At 31.8% G+C, this 23,685-nt stretch overlaps 1 protein-coding gene across 1 annotated transcript; it reads right to left on the bottom strand.

The window, feature by feature from the left end:
* Window positions 1-12,716: 12,716 nt before the first annotated feature.
* LOC143238983 (techylectin-5B-like) lies at window positions 12,717-15,371 on the bottom strand. The gene is made up of 5 exons (XM_076479672.1): window positions 15,206-15,371; window positions 14,768-15,018; window positions 13,605-13,710; window positions 13,308-13,472; window positions 12,717-13,215 (listed from the first exon to the last, which is right to left on the bottom strand). The coding sequence occupies exons 1-5, from the start codon at window positions 15,369-15,371 to the stop codon at window positions 12,953-12,955; spliced, it is 951 nt and encodes a 316-aa protein (XP_076335787.1). The 3' UTR covers window positions 12,717-12,952.
* Window positions 15,372-23,685: the final 8,314 nt, after the last annotated feature.

Genomic DNA, 23,685 nt, shown 5'->3' with positions numbered 1-23,685 from the left:
TAGAAATAAATTGAAGTTTAAAAACAAGTAAAGAAAAATTTATAGACGACTAGACCAACTTGTGTCAAAGTTATTGTCAAGGTTATTTGGTTAAATATGTAAACCTGTTTACAAACCATTACAGCCTGTACATAGTGAAACCATGGTTGTTTTTAAATATTTCAATAATAAATTACTTCTGTACTAACACTGATCAGGATTCCTCCTGCTTTCCAAGTGGCTCAGAGGTATATTTTTATGTTTATAACGCTAAGACCGGTTTTCGATATCCTTGGTAGACAAACCACAAACAGACTATTCGTGATGACGAAAAAACCCACTTGTATAGAAATATATCTATGTAAAAACGGCTGGTATGGATAGAGAAAGTAATATGTAGAGGAGCGTACAACGTTTCGACCTTCTTCGGTCATCGTCAGGTTCAGAAAGAAAGAAAGAAGTAACTGACCGATAACCAACCACATGTAACGCAGTGTAGGAATGTAGAGGTGTGCTTATACGTTGGATTAACTTTGTTAATATAGGTATAAAGGTATTCCTTTGTATTGGTTTATTTTAGTTTTGCATTGTTCTATAAGTAAGGCTTCTTTAATTTTGCATTTGTTTATGTTTGTTTCTTTATTTAGTATTCGGGTGTTTTCTATGGTTATATTGTGTTTATTTGATTTGCGGTGTTCGAGAACGTGTGAAGGTGACTTTATTTGTTCGTTGAAACTTGTTTCCATTTTTTACTTGTTTCTCAATATAGAAGTCGTCGCAGTTATCACATTGTATTTTATAAATAATGTTGGTGTTGTGTTTCTCAGTGTAGTTTTCTATGAAAACAAACATAACCATCCTGTAGACCTTTATCTATAGTTACAGCTCATACTGTACATCTGTTAACACTTTCATTTCTTATCTAATCCTAAACCTCCACGTCACTGTGGTCAGTTTTATCTACAATCAAACTAAGTCCTTGGTTAGACACTGTAACAGTAATACTGAGAGAGACGATCCACAGTAGTACACATACATGATTTTATTGAACCATTATAATCCAGTTTGTGCATAAAAATTACTCAAAGTAAAACTGAAAAAGATAACAATATAACTTCAAAAACACTACAGATAGAATACTCCGGAATTATTTAGCTTGGCAAAATATCTTCATGTTTTAGTATAGCACTACATGGGTGTAGTTTGTTACTAGAAGATTGTCTAGATGATACTTTACGTGTTGTTCATTATCACATCCCTTATTACATCGATTATTCTGTAATTGAGATTCAGGATATCACGTACATGCGTCAAATATACGTAATATTTGACAATCTCGCTCAAGAAAAAGGTGACACGGATATGCTTGGTAAAGAGGGACCATCATATTAATCCATCTCTACTAAAACCATTTCTCTGTATGTACGTACTTTGGTGTAGTGCATCAACGGAAAGGAGAAAAATATATATGATTTGTTCGTGAAGTTAAATAAAACAAGTGTTCTGTATATCATAACTGTGAAAAATATATCTTTTACATGTGATCTTATCTATTGGTGAAAAAATTAAAGTATTGAAAATTAAAAATAGTGAAAGATATTCACAGAATATAATGAAACATACAGTTAATAGATAAAATAAGAACTACAATAAAAAGTAATGATAAACTGTACTTTAACATTTCAGGTTCAATGACTATACATGGATATTCTTTAATGACTATGGATATTGTCATCTTTAATTGGTTTTCCATCTTAGTTTTATTGTCTTAAATTTTTAGTAGTTAATAAATAAACGGTATAATGTATTGACACCAAGGTTTCAAAAAGTTAATCTATGTTGAAGAATTAACATTAATTAAGAAATATTTAATGGAGAATGTTAAAAAATAATTTTATATTAATAACGAAAAAAATACAGTCTAGAATATAATATAAATATCACTGTGGTGTTTAAAAGTATCTTGTTTATACTTGGATCTTTTTATGTATGTTTTATTTCACGTTTTATTTAAAGTTAAACACCTTTAAGCTAACCCTAACATAAAAAACAATAATATTACCCTACAAGTCATAGTATTTCCTAAGTAAGTTTATAGACATATCAAGAACAATTTTAAGTTAAAACAAAATCATTGTCTTTAAGTTTGAGCGTTTTCTTGTGCAGTACAAGCGAGATGAAAATAAGACTTGTTTAGTTTATTATTGGTCAATAGATAATAGATAAAATCTAAATATATCATGCAAAATTGTATTTTACATCATACGTTTAGATAGACAAACAAGATAAAAAGGTATCTTAACATGTTTTATCATTTCTCTGTGTGTAATTATTTTTAAGTGGATATTTTATCATTAACAAATAAAGTGATGTTGGTGAAAGTTTATGACTGTTATTTTAATCGAATGTGTTCTGAAGAACCTAAAATATTTGTGTTATAATTGAATTGCTTATCTATAAAGTTTTATTGTCCACAAAGTATTTAAGAAAAATGTCTTTAATAACCATAGAATATACATATAACACATTGCCTTTTGTTTCTGTTTTGTTCGTACAATCAGCAGAAATTTTCCCTGTAGATGACGCCGTGTTAAAATGTTTAATAATATCACGAAGAACGAAATCAACACAGAGCACCATATTGTCCTGATTGTTCAAGGAGAAGATGATGTCATTGCCTGGAACAGAAGCAGTGTATAATAAATAAATAGTTTATAACACAGTAACTAATTAACTGTATCAAATAATATAAATTAACATGAAAAAAAATAACTAGTTGATTATGTTACATAAATATATAAAGTTTTACCTAACCAAAACTCCTGGGTTAAATTTCCAAAACCATTTTTGTATTCCACCTACGATCTGTAAAAATTTTCAAATGGTTTTCCAAAATTTCCTCTTCTTTGAATCAATTACAAATAAGAAAATCAATAATAAATACTGAGATAACAAAGTTTTATAAGTATTAAAATGAAACTTCAAAATATATATTCCTGTATTATTCAACATTATTCTGTACAAAATATGTGGAAACTGTCTCTAAAGATATCGATACGTTTCTTAATTAACACAAAACTCATTATTATGATTTGGTCCCCAATGACATAGCGGTATGTTTTCGGTCTCACATTCTTACAAACTCTATTTCGTAACACACGTATGATATAAATTTATGTTTGAAAGACGATTTTAGAATAAGAAGTAATATGCTTTCAATCTCTCAAGAATCTTAAAATAATCAATAACATAAACTTCAGAGTGGATTTCTTTGTTATATTAAACACTTATATGTTTATTATCATGTAGAAAATCTCATATTGAACACAGATACACATTCTGATATATATATATAAGCAAACTAGACGAAATGATTACCCAATGAAAACCTGTGTTATAAGCTGTATATTTAAATATGATAAAATAACATACATTAATGAACGGAATCAGTGAAGAAATATGATAAAAATTTAAAAGAAAAGTTACAAGTTCTTAATATACTTCAATATTTATTTATTTTTAAATGTGGGTTTGGTTCTGACACGTATTTTCCATTTCTTTTAAATAATTGAATTTATATAACAAAGCAGTTTATTCTTCTCTGAAAATAATGGCAAACTTTTAATTAAATGTTTCACGGAAACATCCACTAACCCAGAATTAACTAAAGCTTCACCACAAAACAAAGTTTAGTTCACCGACCGTCCACCCTCCTCCTGATGTCTCCATATCACAGTATACAGAAATAGACTGGTTCAAGAATCGTGGTTCAATCCTGTGGTCACCACTGGTTCGGTTTCGTTGTTTTTTATAGATACTGGCACAGTCTTCTGGTAGAGGTGGTTTTTTGTTCCGTCGTTTGTGTTACACAAAGCGATTGTTGAAAAAATCGGTTTTGCTTGTCATTAATAAGCGGTGAAAATGTTCGTTCAAGTGTGGTTGTAGAAAACACATCTAAAGAGTAACGGATAAAAACTTTAATGAGGAAATATAAGAGTAGTTCAACATATATTAGTACGAAGAACAACATTATAAGATTTAGGCTTAACATTCTAACTTGACAAATAGTTATTTTAGATGTTCCTATAGTCGATATTCAAGTTTTACGTTATATAAAATACTTCAAGTAAAATATATTACCTTCTAAAGTAGAAATCCTCTCTCTAGCCAGATCTACTAATTCTGTAACTGAGTCCACTATTCCTTTCAGTGATCCAACAGTATTACACGCTGTTTGATGACGGACATCAGCCTGGGTCAACACGAAGAAAGTCAAAATACTTAATATCTTCACAGTATTGTACATTGTTAAATGGTTAATAAAACAAAACTGTGTCCATATAGACTGAATATGTGAATCTTTCATCAGTGGTTTTATAGTTGTATTAAACAGGATATCCAAAAAGGGTTTTCTTTAAATTACCGCAAGTTAGAACCGTGTTAGTAACTGTATCTGACGTTTTTCACTCTGAGTCCAAGAAATGCTTATAGTTTTCTAAATACGGCTCTAGTCAACATTTGAATTTTCCGCTTCTTTTATAAACAGTGGAGTTATTATTACTGTAAGAGTTGTTGTCTGTAGTTAATAATTTTAATGTTAATGTTAATCGTGACTCGTAACATTTTAAACATATTTATAGACTGTAAGGTATTCATTTTTACAAGAATGTTTCTCTACTGATATTGTATTCATGTATTAAACAGGAAAAACAAATATTTTAATGTAACGTTACGTGGAAGAATGTTCGTTAATTTTTATTTATGTTTAGATAATAACACATTCAACAGAGAAAATGTAGAAGACATAATAACACGTATTGAGAAATTGTAGCTGTGACAATAGGTGACATATGTGCATTAACCTTTCTACAGTTGTTCATTAATTATTTTATAAATCAGCAGTTGTGGTAATACAGTCTGGATGGGCATCTGTCGGTACGGTATAATTTCAGTCTGGTTCTTCACCAACAGTCGTTAATATCAACATAAAACTGACAGAATGTCTAATAAAGTTCTCCTAGTTACTTTTATTTTCTTGGTTGTTGTGTGTGTTATGTTTACTCTCATTAGTTACACTTTAAATCCTTTCCTCCGGTTACTTTATGGTAAGTACATGTCGTTATTACACTTGTACTATATTATTGCTATAGTTACCATAGCAATACTTCAAGTTTTTATTTTGGTTACACTGGTGTATTGACAAGTAATTAAATATTGTTGTAGTATAAATGTATTATTTTAGTAATGAGTAAAACATATTAAGGAAACATTTAAGCTCGTATTAATACTTAGTTATGGATAATTTTTATCTTTTTTGTTTACTGCTGTTAAAATTTGTTTACATTTTTCATAAATTCACTGTGTAATATGATTCTAAAAATCTAGTTACACTTAATGTAAACAACTGTTTTTGTATTACCTTATTTGTAAATGTTTGAATAGATAAGTGTGAAAAAGAAAACCTTTCTATAATTTAATATCAATGAAAGACGGTTTTTTTTCCAATATATCCACTAGTATATATCTTTATTTCTAACACGTGGGTTATAAAATCTTTTACAGTACTATAACTCTAATAATAAGTTACCTTTGGTTGTTTCTGACACTGGGTTTTTATGTTTAAACTACAGAGAAATGCTATAAAAGTATATCAGAAACAGATCACTCCGAGTTTGTCGCCTAAAGAATTTTTTGACAAACTTTGTAACAACTCCAATACTTTAATTCAGGTAAATCTGTACCTACGAATTAGCATTATATTTTATATTCAGTTTTTGTATTGGTATTTTCAGTTTTAATATATTTATAAAAATAATTTCAAACGTTTCTCTACTCTGAATAAATTCTAATAACATCTGCACAGTACTTTATTATTTCCAGACCTGAACCAGCTTCCTTGTTTAATACGATGTATATATTTTTCTATTTCGACAGTTTCTGTGATTTGTAATTCAGTTTTAAATTCGACCTGTCTCACTAACTCAGTGTTATTCCAGTCTATAACAGATGTCTCTGTCGCATGTTCTACGATTCGTTAACTTTTTATATTCCTTTTTTCTGTGGTTGAACATTGAACTTACAGTGAAAAAAAAATATATATATATATATATAACTAAATTTCAAGATCAAGAAACAATAATAATGTGGTAGATAAATACAAAGTAAAATAGCTTTAGTAGAACACACGGTAGACGTATCTCATGTTATAAACTCAAGTAATGTTAAATTGATAGATGAGGTTCAGTAGAAGTTCAATTAAATATATAGAAACAATAAAAGTAGAAAAATATATTATTTAACAAGGAAGCTGGTCTAGGTCTAGAAATAATAGAGTACCGGACATATAATTTGTAATTATGGGTAGTTTAGGCCTATATGAAGCCAGAGTATTGTGAAAAATTCGCTTAGGTAGGAATACATTCAGCTACCGCTGTATGTGATGCCATATTACAGTGGAACATTTGTAGAGTTTGTTCCGGGTTAACCATGTTTTAATAATTATTCTAACATTTTATTCCGTTAAATTGTATATCGATCCTTTACCGTTTTACTCACAAAACATTGTGGAACCTATAACCTAACTTCAGATGGGACTCTGTTGAATGTAAATTTCTACCCTTATTAGTATTAACTGAGCTCTAACACGCTAGGCCTAAGCTTAGTTACTAAACCTAATGTCAGAACTTTATATTTGAATTAGAAATGGATATAACTAGTTTTGAACAGTATATAATCTCAAATAAGAATAATGTTAGACAATAGTAATATTGCATCAAACTTTGTTACTCAGTGTACCCATAATCTCAAATAAGAAGATAAAGGACAAGCCAGAACTGCGTCAAATAATTTGATCACAGGTGGTGATCTTAAAAGCACAATAATTTCAGGCCTTCCGGAACAGCGACCACTAGTGAGCAGTACGTTAACTATTACTGCGATTTAGGGAATATTTATATCTCTTTTTCAGAACATTCACTGAAGAAGTGGAATACGTTTTTCTTACTGTCGTATTTTAATTTTTTAGCTATTAGGTGTAGAATATTTTACGAAATATCTTACCATCTGCATTTCCTACAGTTATTATTTTTTGGGTATGCAGTAGATAAGATTAAATAAACATTCAGATATGGAATATTCTATCATTTTCTTCAGTTCCGTTAGTTAAGGTTCTTTCATGCATGTAGAGAATTTACTATTTTACATTAATGTTTGGTAACCGCTAACATAACCCAGTTTACTTTATTAATTAACCAATATGGTTACAGTCTGGATATATAATATTACCATAAATTTTATCCATCCAAACGAATATCTGACGTATTTTTCTTTTGACATTCACGCTGTGTTTGTCTTTTTACCTATATTGGGGATACTGTGGACCCCCGGTGGAAAAACAAATTACTATTTTTGAGTGTGAATGTTTGTGTTTGAAAAACTCTTGAATACCATGAGGAACGTTTCATAGTTTCATTGTTGCAGTGATATAGTTTAACTAAACCAATAAAGTATAAATAAGTTGTATAAACTAAACAAACAAAGTTAAAACTATGTGTAAATTGCTTTTATAAGCACTGATTTTGTGTGAAAATAAATGAACCTGTTTCATATGTGGTGCCATGGAAACTAAATACTGGTTTTAATAAACTGTATTGATGCCATTAGTTTATTCCTTTTCATTTTGTCTGTATTAATATTCAGTACTAGTATCTTGAACATTAAAGAAAGAAAAATAGTTAGAAAATGTTTACCTTCAGACACATGAATATAGAAAATAAATTATTTATTTTAACCACATATGTTAGTACTACTGTATCAAACTGGTACATACGTTAGTATTACTGTATCTCACTAGTACATATGTTAGTATTACTGTATCACACTGGAACATACGTTAGTATTACTGTACCACACTGGAACATACGTTAGTATTACTGTATCTCACTGGTATATATGTTAGTATTACTGTATCTCACTAGTACATATGTTAGTATTACTGTATCTCACTGGTACATACGTTAGTATTACTGTATCACACTTGTACATATGTTAGTATTAATGTATCACACTGGTACATAGGGTAGTACTACTTTATCACACTAGAACGTCTGGTATTATATTTAAATATAAATTTGAAATCAACGTTGATAAAAGCACGACAATATTGAAACGTCGTTTCTAAAATAATCCACGAATGTAAACGTAGTAACAACAACATTACTGACACTCATTTCAAACGTTTTGAACCGTTGTATTGATAAATTATTTAATACATTTATGTGAAAATCAAAAACGCCTTAAAATGTAATTATCTAAATGAATCATGCCATCATTCCCACTATGCTATTGGTATATTAGAAGGAATGTAGGTAGTCAACACCACCTACCGGCAATTATTGAACTATTGAACTCTTATGTAATATTTGAATATTTGGATTTAGCTTTTACACTAGTAACACAAACATGGCCTAAAATGGGAAGTGTGATTGTTTCTTTTGAATTGAGACGTGAATCATTCGCTTTGAGAACAACAGTTCGGCACTCTAACATGTGGTCCACGCCTGTTTTGAAAGTGTATGATAAATGTTATATGTCAGATGATCTTTGTGAAGGATAGAACCATAACATACACGTATGTTATTTGTTCTTTGTAGTTTTAATTTTATGAGTTAACTTTAATAACACTATGTAACAAAATGTTTACTTTTTCTTCTTCCTGGGCAGCAAGTGTTATTTCCCAATTGCTTATGCCTAAAGTAAATGGAAAAATACCTATTTTACCTTCGAACTTTGCTTTTGTGACCTGGGTAATGAAATTTTCAAATTTACCCATTTTCCAGACATTCCAGGTAGCTTCAGTGCTAAGTAGCTGATAGAAAATGTTCTCGAACTTACAAGAATTTTCTAGAACTTTCCATAGCAGTATATATACAGGGACTCACCACTCACCACTTCAGTTTAGTTATAGCTGCCTAATTGAGCACATAGACCGATCTGATTTTATCAGAGATGGCATCATGTAGCTGCAAGCTTTATCCAAACGCATTCTATGTATGTGACCAATTTATCAAGACAAAAGCGAAATCGTACTCTATAACAGCATCTGCTAAAATGTGTGAAGCTTACAAGGCATATTTCGGCATGCCTGTCAGGGATCAAGACAAACTCTGGGCATCTCATTTTACCTGCCAGTACTGCAAAACAACTCTACAACGTAAGACGGACAGTTTTTGCTTGCTTGAATATTAAGATTTTATTTTATACAAATTCAGACCTTTTAAAATTCAAATAACTTTTTTTTATTTCCAACGGTACAGAAAAATTATAACATATAAAATATTTTGCATAAACTCTTACACATTACTTGTGAATGAAATAAATTTATTCTTCATGATAACAATTTTTTTTTTTTTGCTCTTTTGCAGGATGGTACAGAGGGGAAAAGAGAGCCATGAAGTTTGCTATTCCAAGAATTTGGCATGAACCCATGACCACTCAAGCAATTGTTACTTCTGCATGGTGGACCCTTCCAAACGTCGGGCTGGCAAGAATGCATCTGCTATAATGTATCTTGAACTTCCATCATTCATCGCCCCAGTGCCACACTGCCCTGAGCCCCCTGTAGCCACTGTGCCAGAGAAAAAGCAGCCATCCTCAGAAGAGAGCAGCAAATCAGAAGAGGAGAGAGTCGTTGAAAATCCAGATTACAATTACAATTTCAGAGGTGCAGCTGGTGAGACCACAATGACTTGATCAGAGATCTTGGTCTAACAAAGTCTAATGCCGAACTTTTGACATCTCGGCTCAAGGAGTGGGATTTGTTAGATAAAAGTGTGCAAGTCGCAAGTTAGAAGAAGCGTCAACGACATTTTCAACCTTCTTCACTCTTGAAGATTCGCTCTGCTTCTGCCACAATGTATTTGGTCTGTGCGAGGCAATTGGAATTGCCTGTAACCCGAACTAGTGGCGCCTCTTCACTGATAGCTCATCCAGAAGCCTCAAAGCTGTGCTGCTCCATAACGGGAATAAGTATCCGTCTCTTCCCCCTGGAAGAGGAATTCAACAGCGTCAGGAATTCAAGACCTTGCTAGAAGTCTTAAAGTATGATAAGTATAGCTGATAGGTTATCGAAGACTACAAAATGGTGGCATTCCTGATGGGTTTCTAAGGAGGCTTCACCAAGTTCCCCTGTTATCTTTGCCTTTGGGACAGTAGTGACACTGCAGTGCACTACAACAGCAAGCACTGGCCACACTCGACCGAGTTCTCTGTGGGAAGGCACAATGTCAAGTGTGAACCACTAGTGGATCTCCAGAAGGTGTTGTTCCCACCATTGCACATAAAATTGGGTCTTATGAAACAATTTGTCACAGCTCTTGATAAGAAGTCTGCAGCCTTCACGTACCTTCGAGATTTCTTCCCTAAGCTGTCAGAGGCAAAGGTCAAAGCTGGTGTCTTTGTTGGACCACAAATAAAGAAGATCCTGGAATGCACAGAATTCCCCAAAAAGCACAGTGGGAAAGAAAAAAAAGCTTGGGGCAGCTTTGTCGCAGTGGTTCAAGGCTTCTTGAGTAACCACAAAGCCGAAATTGTGTGGAACTGGTTGAGGCTCTGGTGAAGAACTACAGCAAAATGAGCTGCAGGATGTCCTTGAAAGTCCATATCCTTAATGCTCATCTTGATACATTAAGGAGAACATGGGAGCATACTCAGAGGAGCAAGGTGAGCGCTTCCACCAAAATATACTGAATTTGAACGCCATCACCAAGGAGACTATATTTGGGAGCTGACACGTGAAAGTGATTTACATTGCAATCGCAAATCTCGAAAAACTACTCACTTCTAAACATTTTGTTCATTTTTGTATAACTTTAGTATAAATACATCTAAACCTTGATTTATATGTTTCTTATTCAGACATTTTGTAAATGAAAATGTACAAATTTGCCCGTTTTTTACATAGAAAATAGGTTAATTTCTATATTTCATTATCCAGGTCACAAGGTTTGAAAGGAATAATGGCCATTTTCTGTACATTTACAACAATAAGCAATTAAAAAATAACACATACTATCCAGGAACAAAATTTGTGTTACATAGTGTTGTACAAACAAAACAAAAACAGAAGACAATATGTTGTGTATAAATTCTATGGTCATGAAACACGTTTTTCTTAAAGTATTTGTGGACAATAAAACTTTATAGATAAACAATTTAATTATAATGCAATGCATTTGTTACAGTTATACAGGTGTATGGAAGATAAGTGTAACATAATATTTAGATATAAAATATTCTACGATTTTCTTCAATACTATTGGTTAAGGTTCTTTCAAGCATGTAGAGTACTTACTGTTTTACATTAACGTTTGGTAACCTCTAACGTAACTCAGTTTTCTCTGTGAAGTCATCAGTATAGTTACAGACTGGATATATAACATTACCATACATTTTATACATCCAAAAGCGTACTGACATATTTATCTTCTGAAATTACACGTTATGTTCGTCTTTTTTACCTATATTATATTACAGAGAATATGAGGTCCCTCTATACCCGTTAGAAGAATGTACCCAAGACCCACATCCTCCAGAGCCGTTTTAGAAGAAATGTTTATATTGATACTTGTACATATGTTCATTATGTGACACAAGAAAGTTTCTATACCGCTGTGCTTTCACTAACACAAATCCAGAACTAAGACATTTTCCCAGTGACTGCTGTAATGCGATGTCGTCTTTGCCATGAATAAACTGGTTTTAAAATTATTCTATTTCTTCGGGTTGGTTGAACACCAACGTTACTGACACTGATTGTAAACGTTTTAAATCGTTGTGTTAATAAATTTTATAATACAATCATGTGTTATTTAAAAACATATTTATGTGTTATTATCTCAATGATTTACGCCAATATTTCGCTGATAGGTCAGAAAGAATGCAGGTAGTCAACACCTCCTACCGACAGTTCTTGAACTACTCTAATCTAATATTTCAATATTGGTATTTGACCCTTACATTTACAACACAAAACGACCTAAATGGGAAGTGTTATTGTGTTTAGAGTAATACATGAAACATGCACTATCAGAACCATAATTCTTAACGCTAACAACTGGGCCGCGCCTGTCCATAAAATTATGATAAATGTTGTACGTCAGAAGAACATTCGATAGGATAGAAATATAAGATACTTGTATATTGTATCTTCTTTGTATTTCTAATTTTATGAGTTAACATTAACAATTGTTTACTAATAATAACATAAAATATGAGATTCAAACTCTGTGTTGCAGTATTATTGATTTAGGTAAAGATGTAACTTTTAGAAAAATATGAAAAAACTTCCTTATTATTAAAGGTCCGATATTATATTTTACAGAAACACCAAAATCATATAAATATTCACACAAATAATTAATCTGGCAGCTAGAAAACAATCAGTATTAAGTTGATTTCGCGTTTTGGGACATAATTAAACCTTTTAGTCCCCCGCTAGTACAGCGGTAAGTTTACGGATTTAATACGCTAAAATCAGGGGTTCGATTACACTCGGTGGGCTCAGCAGATAGCCTGATGTGGCTTTGCTATAAGAAAAGAGACACAAAACACGCATAAACAGAGCCATCTGAAGGGGAAAGTTTTATTAGTTGTAGAAACAAAACACAAACAGGAGACAATATGTTATATATCAATTCTAGGGTTGTTAAACATACTTTTCTTAAATAATTTGTGGACAATAAAACTTTCAAGGTAAAAAATTTAATTATAATACAGATATTTTAGATTCTTCAGAATATATTAGGATAAAGTAACATTCATCAGAATTACTTTATTTGTTTATGGTAAAATATCCACTTAAATATAATTACAACCTGAGAAAATATAAAACATTATTGAGAATATTTGTCTTTCTTGTCTTTCTATCATGACCTATAACGTAAAACACAATTTTGCATGATATATTATTTATTATTTATTGACCAATAACAAACTCTACAGGTCTTATTTTCATCTCGCTTGTCTTCAGTATACTGTGTTTACTTTTCCACTCATACCACGTAACACCGGTAGAATCTACCTTATCTTCTGTGTAATACAAACCGTTTAAGTTAGTACTGTGACAATTATTGTACCACCAACCGCCTTTGTAGCTTTGAGCACAACTACCACTCTTTTTATCGTTGTCTTTATCCTTGGTACTGAACATCATGTTGTTGTGGGAAACGAGAGAATTTCCTACAGTAATATTAAAATAATTTTAAAATTAAACAATAAAACAGAAACAACTAATGTAGGAAGTTCTGTAATGGAATAAAGTTTAAACTCACCCGCGTCACCCTTGTACGTTTTGTAACTCATTTTATAGAGTTCTCTTTCACTTCGTACCAAGAACTCGTCATGCTCTGCATATCTTCGACTTCCTTCAAAGTCTTCCAGATCAACACGGAGCACCATATTATCCTGATTGGTCAACGAGAAAATGACGTCATTTCCTGGAACAGAATCAGTATATAATAAATAAATAGTTTATAAGATAGTAAATTATTAATTTTATCAAATAATATTAAATAATATGAAAAACAATGCCCACTTCATTACTCTTAGATAAATATATAAAGTTTTACCTAACCAAAACTCCTGGGTTAAATTTCCAAAACCATTTTTGTATTCTACCCACGATCTGTAAAAATTTTCAACTGGTTTTTCAAAATCTCCTCTTCTTTGGATCAACTAGAAATATGAAAATCAATAATAAATACTGAGATAACTATGTTTTATAATTATCAAAATGAAACTTTAAATATATATTTCTGTATTATTAAACATTATTCTGTTTTTATGAAACCTGAATGAAAACGAAAGGTTTAAAATCGAAAACAAAGCATATCCGTATGATCTGAATTTATGTTTCACGTAAGATTTTAGGATAATGTTATCATAACATCAAGATAAACTCCAGAGTAGGTTCCTATGTGTTATTAAACACTCATATATATTTATTATCGTGTAGAAAGTGTCAGGTTGAACTCAGATACACATTCTTATATACATATATAAACAACGTAGAACGAAGTAATTACCAAGTGGAAACAGGTCTTATAAGCTGTATATTTAAATATGATAAAATAACATATATTAATGAATGGAATCAGTGAAGAAATGTAATAAAACTTAAAACAAGAACGTTACATTTTTTTAGAAACTTAAATATATTTTTCTTTTTAAATGAGGGTTTGGTTCTGAAACTTATTTTGCAGTTCTCTAAATAACTGAATTTATATAACAAAGCAGTTTATTCTTCTATGAAAATAATGGTTTATCATAACATCAAGATAAACTCCAGAGTAGGTTCCTATGTGTTATTAAACACTCATATATATTTATTATCGTGTAGAAAGTGTCAGGTTGAACTCAGATACACATTCTTATATACATATATAAACAACGTAGAACGAAGTAATTACCAAGTGGAAACAGGTCTTATAAGCTGTATATTTAAATATGATAAAATAACATATATTAATGAATGGAATCAGTGAAGAAATGTAATAAAACTTAAAACAAGAACGTTACATTTTTTTAGAAACTTAAATATATTTTTCTTTTTAAATGAGGGTTTGGTTCTGAAACTTATTTTGCAGTTCTCTAAATAACTGAATTTATATAACAAAGCAGTTTATTCTTCTATGAAAATAATGGTAAACGTTTAATTAAATGTTTCACGAAAACATCCACTAACTGACAATTAACTAAAGCTATACCATGAAACGAAGTTTAGTTCACCTACCGTCCACCCTCCTCCTGATGTCTCCATATCACAGTATACAGAGATCGACTGGTTCAAAAACCGTGGCTGAATCTCGTAGATACCGCTGGTTCGGTTTAGTTGTTGTTTATAGATACTGGCACAGTCTTCTGGTAGAGGTGGCTTTTGTTCTGTCGTCTGTGTCACACAAAGAGATATTTGAAAGGATCGGTTTTGTTTGTCATCAACAAGCGGTGGAAATGTTCGTTCAACTGTGGTTGTAGAAAACACATCTAAAGAATAACGGATAAAAACTTTACTGTGGAAATATGAAAAGAGCTGAACGTATAGTGTTACAAGGTTAACAATATAACATTTAAGTTTAACATTAAAACTTGACAAGTAGATATTTTTTAGATGTTCGTTTTATCGATGTTCAAGTTTTCTGTAAACTAAAATACTTCAAGTAAAATATATTACCTTCTAAAGTAGAAATCCTCTCTCTAGCCAGATCTACTAATTCTGTAACGGAGTCCACTATTCCTTTCAGTGACCCAACAGTATTACAAGCTGTTTGATGATGGACATCAGCCTGGGTCAACACGAAGAAAGACAAAATACTTAATATCTTTATAGTGTTGTACATTGTTAAATGGTTAATAACACAGAACTATTTTCTTATAGATTGAAGATGTGAATCTTCTATCAATGGTTTTATAGTTGTATTGAACAGGATATCCAAAAACAGTTTTCCTTAAATCACAACAAGCTAGAACCGTTTTAGTAACTGTATCTGATGTTTGTCATATTGAGTCCAAGAAATGTTTATAGTAACGACTTTAAAAAACGATGTTTTGTGGTATAATAAGTATAATTATTCAATATAATTTACAGCCAACTGGTTTTGATAAACGTCTTTCCATAATCAGGATCAAATTCTACAGTGTTTATTAAGTAAATAACCAGTTTCAACTGATAATAGGAGAGTTCATTTTTTGAGAAACAAGGTCTAGATATGGAGGGAAAGTAAGTCCTACATGCTATAATATTTAAGATAATCAGGTCTTGCAGCAGCACACGTTGATTGGTCCATTAGATCTGTTTATACATTGTGGTGTGTTTTTATTGTGCAAATGTTTTATTTCAAACTTGTTTATACGATTGTTGTATGTGTCCCATGATCTTTTTGTTCTTCCAGTCATAAATAACTACCGCGACAAATCCAGTAGGGACCGGCATGGCTAGAAGGTTAGAGCGATCGATTCGTAATATGAGGGTCGTAGGTTCGAATCACCGTTACACTAAGAATGCTCGCCCTTCCAACCGTGGGGATATTATAATGTGATGGTCAATCCCATTATTTGTTGGTAAAAGAGTAACCCAAGAGATGGTGGTGGATGATGAAGACTCGCTACGTTCCCTCTAGTTAAATTAAGGACGGCTAGCGCAGACAGCCCTCGTGTAACGTTGCGCAAAATTCGATAACAAACAAACAAAGAATTCAAGATGTGTTCAGCAACAGAAGAGGGCGATACGTTATGATGTCTTATGTGAAACAGTTGTGTTTTTCATACTTCTAGTGTACAAACAATGTTATTCAACAGCAAAGACAAAACCAATAAGTACAGTAACAGAGGTGTTTACCAATTAATGTGTAATAAAGTGTACGTATTTTAAACAGGACGTTCCGTAGAAACTGTAATTAAAGAACATTCTAGAAACTGGAAGTTAAGGTAAATGAAATCAACTTACAGAAACTAAACACTAACTCGATCCAATGAAAAGCTTCAAAGTTTTGCATGTCTGTGAAAAAGGTAAAAACTAAGATTTTAGAAATAAATGGAAGTTTAAAAACAAGTAAAGAAAAATTTATAGACGACTAGACCAACTTGTGTCAAAGTAATTGTCAAGGGTATTTGGTTAAATATATAAACCTGCTTACAATCCATTACAGTCTGTACATAGTGAAACCATGGTTGTTAATAAATAAAGTTTTTATAAAACATTCAGTTCTGTTTACATACCATTACAGTCTGTACATAGTGAAACCATGGTTGTTAATAAATAATGTTTTTATGAAACGTTCAGTTCTTTTTACATACCATTACAGTCTGTACATAGTGAAACCATGGTTGTTAATAAATAATGTTTTTATGAAACGCTCTGCATGTACTAACTATAATTGATATTATAATATTTGATGTACTGAATTCAATATTGAAAACATTACGTCTTTCTTTTCACTATTAACACATTTATACATCTGACATGTATAGTTATATTAAAAAATAGATTTTAATAGTTTCTCTTTAATAAAATCTAAACACGGACTTCTGTTCACGTTATACCTGGACAACGTTAGCTAATAATAACTGCTATAAAAATGTATACATTTGGTGTGTTGTTTTGTACGTAATTCATACACTGTCAATGTATGTTAATTTATATATGTGCGTGTTAATTGTTTTGATTTGTGTTTCTGATGTTCATGTTATTATGTTAAATATAAATCTACAGAAAGAGTTATCTGTGTTCTGCGCATCACGGGTATCGAAACACGAATTTTAACCGTATAAGTCCTCAGACCTACCACCGTGCCAGTGGGGGATTTCCTTTCTGAAACTAACTTTAGTTTGTTTTAGCATATGTTTTGAACGTTGGCTCTTTCTACATACATATATATATTTGTTGTAGATACGGAACCACTACATTCAAAACAAATAAACCGCTTACACTGTCTTAAAAACTGATGGTTACAACAATGCAGGACACAAACTTAGCGTATCAAATTTCAGAATCCTTTGTGAGGTCAGTACTGATCCGGAGTTACTGATTAGAGACACCTTCCACATCAAACAACTTTCACCAACATAGAGTTCTCGTTTAAAGTGTATATTTTCACTATTTTTTCTTATTAGCCCTCTACTCTAAAATAATCAGTACGCATATATTAGTAGTGCCATCTCGTAGAAGGAATGTAGGTAGTCAACACAACCTACCGTCAATTCTTGAACTACTCTAACCTAATATTTCAATATTGGCATTTGCCCTTTACACTTACAACACAAAAACGGACTGAAATGGGAAGTGTGATTCGTTTGGAGTAAGACATGAACCATGCCCATTCAAAACCACAATTCGTCACGCTAGTAACTGGGCCTTAAAATATATGATAAATGTTATTCGTTAGAAGACCATCGTGTAAGAGAGAAACACAAGATACTCGTTTGTTGTTTGTTCTTTGTGGTTTTAATTTTCTGAATTAACAGTAATAGTTGTTTTCTAATAACAACACAAAATTTGAGATTTGCAGCTATGTATCGCAGTATTATAGATTTAAGTTCAAAAGTAATTTTTAAAAATATGAAAAAAAGCTTTTTATTATTGAGGGTTCTAGATTATATTTTATAGCAACACCAAAATCATATAAATATTCGCTCAAATAATTAATCTGATAGCTAGAAAAAAAAGGCACTATTAAGTTGGTTTTCAGTAGGCCCGGTATGACCAGGTGGGTTAAGACGTTCGACTCGAAATTCGACTCGCGGGTTCGAATCACCGTTGCACCAAACATACTCACCCTTAAGTCGTGGAGGCGTTATAAAGTGACGGTCAATTCCAATATTCGTTGGTAAAAGAGTAGCCCAACAGTTGGCGGTGGGTGGTGATGACTAGCTGCCTTCCTTACACTAATAAATTATGGACGGCTAGCGCAGATAACCCTCGTGTAGCTTTGCGCGAAATTAAAAAAATAAATAAATACATGTTTTCGGGCTTCGTGATATTATAAAACCTTTTAACACAGCGCAATCTGAAAAGGAAAAGTTTTATTGATTGTACAAACCATACTGAAACAGAAGATAATATGTAAATTCTATGGTTATTACATATTAGACATTTTTCTTAAAGTATTGGTGGACAAGAGAACTTTATCGATAAACAATTTAATTATAATACAAATATTTTACGGCCTGGCATAGCCAAGCGCGTAAGGCGTGCGACTCGTAATCCGAGGGTCGCGGGTTCGCGCCAAACATGCTCGCCCTCCAGCCGTGGGGGCGTTTTAAGTGTCCCACTATTCGTTGGTACAAGTGTAGCCCAAGAGTTAGCGGTGGGTGGTGATGACTAGCTGCCTTCCCTCTAGTGACTCTAGTCTTTCACTGCTAAATTAGGGACGGCTCGGTGCAGTGGGTTAACAACCTACTCACTTAAATACTTGTTGAAGAATCCGCAAGCGATTGCGGCCCTATTCTATCTAGATGGAATCTAATGGTGATAACTAACACATATTTCAGATTCTTCAAAACACATTTAATTAAAATAACAATCGTAAACATTCACCAAAATGACTTGATTTGTTTATGATAAAATATTCACTTAAATATAATTACACACAGAGAAAAAATTAAACATGTTAAGAATATCTCTCTATCTTGTCTGTCTGTCATAATGTATGACGGGTAACACCAGTTGTATCTACCTCATCTTCTGTGTTATACAAACCGTTTAATTTACAACGATGACATGAATTATACCACCATCCGCCTTTGTGGTTTTGAGCACAACTTTCGTTGTATTTATCGTTGTCTTTATCCTTGGTACTGAACATCATGTTGTTGTGAACAGCGAGAGAATTTCCTAAAATAATGTCGAAATAATATATAAACAACTAATGTAGGATGTTATATACTGAAATAAAGTTTAACTCTCCCGCGTCACCCTTGTACGTTTAGTAACTCATTTTATAGAGTTCTCTTCCACTTCTTACCAAGAACTCGTCATAATTTGCAGATCTTCGATTTCCTTCAAAGTCTTTCAGATCAACACGGAGCACCATATTGTCCTGATTGGTCAACGAGAAAATGACGTTATTTCCTGGAACAGAATCAGTATAAAATAAATAAATAGTTTATAAGATAGTAAATTATTAATTATATCAAATCAATAACTTGAAAAGAAATAAGTAGTTGATCACTGTTAGATAAATATATAAAGTTTTACCTAACTAAAACTCCTGGGTTAAATTTCCAAAACCATTTTGTATTCTACCCCGATCTGTAAAAATTTTCAAATGGTTTTCCAAAATCTCCTCTTCTCTGGATCAACTGGAAATAAGAAAATCAATAAGATATACTGAGATAACTAAGTTTTATAATTATCAAAATGAAACTTTAAAATATATATTCCTGTATTATTCAACATTATTCTGTACAAAATATGTGGAAACTGTCTTAAGAAATTCATTTGTTTTTTAACGAACACAAAACTCATTCTTATGATTTGGCCTCCACTGGCACAGTCTGAGGACTCACACTGTTACAAATAATGTTTCGATGCCCATGGTGATCAGAGCATTGATAGCCCATTCTGTAGCTTTGTGCTCAATTCGTAATAAGCATATAATCTAAATTTATGTTTGAAAGATGATTTTAAAATAAGAAGTATTATGTTTTAAACTTCTCAAGAAACGTAAAATAATGTATGAGATAAAAAACCAGAGTAGATTTCATTGTGTTATTAAACACTGTTATACCTTTATCATCATGTAGAAAGTGTCAGATTGAACACAGATACACATTCTGACATATAGAACAATCTAGAACGAAACGATTATTATATGAAAACCTGTCTTATAAGTTGTATATTTAATCATGATAAAATAACATATATTAATGAACAAAATCAGTGAAGAAATATGATAAAAAAATAAAACAAAAACATTACCTGTACCAAACAAACTTAAATAGTTTTCTCTTTTTTAAATGTGGATTCGTTCTGAAAGTTATTTTCCAATTCTTTTACATAACTGAATTTATAGAATAAAGTAGTTTTTCTTATATAAAAATATTGGCAAACTAAAGTGTACCACAAAAGAAAGTTTTGTTCACCTACCGTCCACCCTCCACATGATGTCTGCATATCACAGTATACAGAAATTGACTAGTTCAAAAATCGTGGCTGAATCCAGTAGACACCGCTACTTCGGTTACGTTTTTGTTTATAGATACTGGCACAGTATTTTGGTAGAGGTGGCTTTTGATCTGTCGTCTGTGTCACACAAAGATATTGTTCAAAGGATCGGTTTTGTTTGTCATTAACAAGCGGTGGAAATGTTCGTTCAAGAGTGGTTGTAGAAAACACATCTAAAGAGTAACGGATAAAAACTTTAATGTGGAAACAGAAAAGTAGTTGAACATACAGTGTTACTGACAATAATATTGTAGCATTTAGGTGTAACTTTCTTCCTTGACAAATAGTTATTTTTAAATGTTCCTTTGATCGATGTTCCGCTTTTCCATAAACTAAAATACTTCAAGTAAAATATATTACCTTCTAATGTAGAAATCCTCTCTCTCGCCAGATCTACTAATTCTGTAACGGAGTCCACTATTCCTTTCAGTGACCCAACAGTATTACAAGCTGTTTGATGACGGACATCAGCCTGGGTCAACACGAAGAAAGACAAAATACTTAATATCTTCACAGTGTTGTACATTGTTAAATGGTTAATAACACAGAACTGTTTCCATATAGACTCAATATGTGAATCTTTCATCAGTGGTTTTATAGTTGTATTAAACAGGATATCCAAAAAGGGTTTTCTTTATATTACCGCAAGTTAGAACCGTGTTAGTAACTGTATCTGATGTTTTTCACTCTGAGTCCAAGAAATGTTTATAGTTTTCTAAATATGGCACTATTCAAAATCTGAATTTTCCGCTTCTTTTTATAAACACTGGAGTTATTATTACGGTTGTTGTCTGGAGTTAATAATTTTAATGTTATTGTTGAACATGACTTGTTACATTTTAAACATATTTATACACCCTATAGTATTTATGTTTACAAGAATAGGTCGAAAACTCACCTCAAGAGACATCTAAGATCCCCGTATTTCAGTTAAAATCACGAACAATTTACAACATATTTTTCAAACAGAAAAATACAATATAAATTACACACACAACAGACATCACTGTATAAAAGGTTTGTTTACATACTTGGTCCAGAATAACCTTTCTTATGTAATTCCGGTGGTTCAAATGAGAGATTGAGGTCTTATGGTGCTAGATACAGGATTTAGCTACCAGAGTATTGATTAATTTATTAAAATGTGTAACTAGTTGAGTGCAACGTACAAATATGGTATCTGTATATCTACATAAACTTGTTACCGTATAATCTAATTAAGTAGTTAATAAATAGTTAGTATATCATTTGTATGTACATGCTTATTACATATGAGGTCAAACTTCAGTGTTCATATTACCATGCTAACCAGTGATGTGAGTGTGACTAGTGCGAGACTGTTATGAACATCATTGACCTGTGTGACTGACTGTATTTTGCATATAATATATGTTTCTTTCTTTTGAATTTCGCGCAAAGCTACACAAGGGCTATCTGCGCTATTCGTCCCTAATTTAACCGTGTTATATTTAAGGGAAGGTAGCTAGTCATCACCACCCACCACTAACGCTTCGGCTACTCTTTTACCAATGAATAGTGGGGTTGACCGACACATTATGACGCCCCCCTGCTGAAAGGGCGAGCAATTTTTGGTGTGACGGGGATTCGAAATCGGGACCCTTGCATTACGAGTCAAGTGCTTTAACCAACAGGCCATGCCAGGCCTTGTGGAACTTGTATGTCATAATGATTATTGTGAAATCAATACTAGCGTCAGTGTAACTGGTCCCAACTCTAATGGGTTTCACTGTAACTGATGTGAGACATTATGGGTGCCAATGTGATTCCTGAAAGATCAACACGGGTGTAAGTGTGACTGAACCGAAAATACTTATTATTGGTATCAGATGAATAGAAACAGTATTATTAAAACACACACTTTAAATAAACACTATTGAACTGAAAATCGAGTAACACCATAAGAATATAATGGATATCAGTGGTATAGTTCTAAAGTATGTCATTGAAATAATATACAATAAAACATAGTAATGAAATACTGTAATTGAATATCATAGCCAACCAGTAAAATAACACATATCAATAATATACCTGAAAGTAATAGATACCGTATAACACAGTAAGTGATAATAATTAACTGGATGTCATTAAATAAACTAACTCTAGTGTTATATCTGATATACAAACAACTTTAATGATGTTGTACTTTTATTTGTTACATTAATTTAGAATGTAATACCACTTATACCAGTATTCGTGTATTAAACATGAAAACCAAATATTTTAATATAACGTTACGTGGAATGATGTACGTTAGTTTTCAATGTCGTTATTTATATTTAGACAAGAACACATTCAACACACAATGTGTAGAAGACATAAAAACACGTTTAGAGAAAACTGTAGTTGTAACAACATGTGACATATGTTCTTTATCCTTTCTACATTTCTTAATTAATCATTTTATAAATCAACAGTTATGGTAATACAGTCTGGATGGACATCTGTTGGTACGGTATAATTTCAGTCTGTTTCTTCCACCAACAATATACTACAAGCAACAGTTGTTAATATCAACATGAAACTGACAGAATGTATAATAAATTTCTCCTAGTTACTTTTAATATGTTGTTGTCTGCGTTACGGTGCATTTCACTAGTTATACCTTAAATCCCTTCATCCGGTTACTTGGTGGTAATTACATGTAGTTATTATAGTTGTTCTATATCATAGTTACCATGGCAATACTTCAGTGTTTCTGTTATGGATACACTGGTGTATTGTTAGTACAGTGACAAATAATTAAATATTGTTGTGGTATAAAAGTATAATTTTAATAATGAATGAAACATTAAGAAAGGTTTGAAACTTGTATTATTACGGTGTTACAGATAATTATTGTATGTATATTACTGTGTTAAAATTTGTTTAAATCTTTCATAAATTCTCTGTGTAATATCACTCTAAAACTCTAGTTACACTTAATATAAACAACCGCTTTCAATACCTTATATGTAAATATTTGAATA

The sequence above is a fragment of the Tachypleus tridentatus genome, chromosome 13 (assembly GCF_004210375.1).
Source record: "Tachypleus tridentatus isolate NWPU-2018 chromosome 13, ASM421037v1, whole genome shotgun sequence".
In the NCBI taxonomy this organism is placed as follows: Eukaryota; Metazoa; Arthropoda; class Merostomata; order Xiphosura; family Limulidae; genus Tachypleus; species Tachypleus tridentatus.
The sequence above is the reverse complement of the archived record's forward strand: the minus strand, read 5'-3'. Positions and strand labels throughout refer to the sequence as shown.

Coding starts and splice junctions, on each gene's coding strand:
- LOC143238983 (XM_076479672.1), bottom strand. CDS start 15,371: ATGTACAACACTATAAAGATATTAAGTATTTTGTCTTTCTTCGTGTTG. Junction 15,019..15,205: donor GAGGATTTCTACTTTAGAAG/GTAATATATTTT, acceptor GTTATTCTTTAG/ATGTGTTTTCTACAACCACA. Junction 13,216..13,307: donor AACGTACAAGGGTGACGCGG/GTGAGTTTAAAC, acceptor ATATTACTGTAG/GAAATTCTCTCGTTTCCCAC.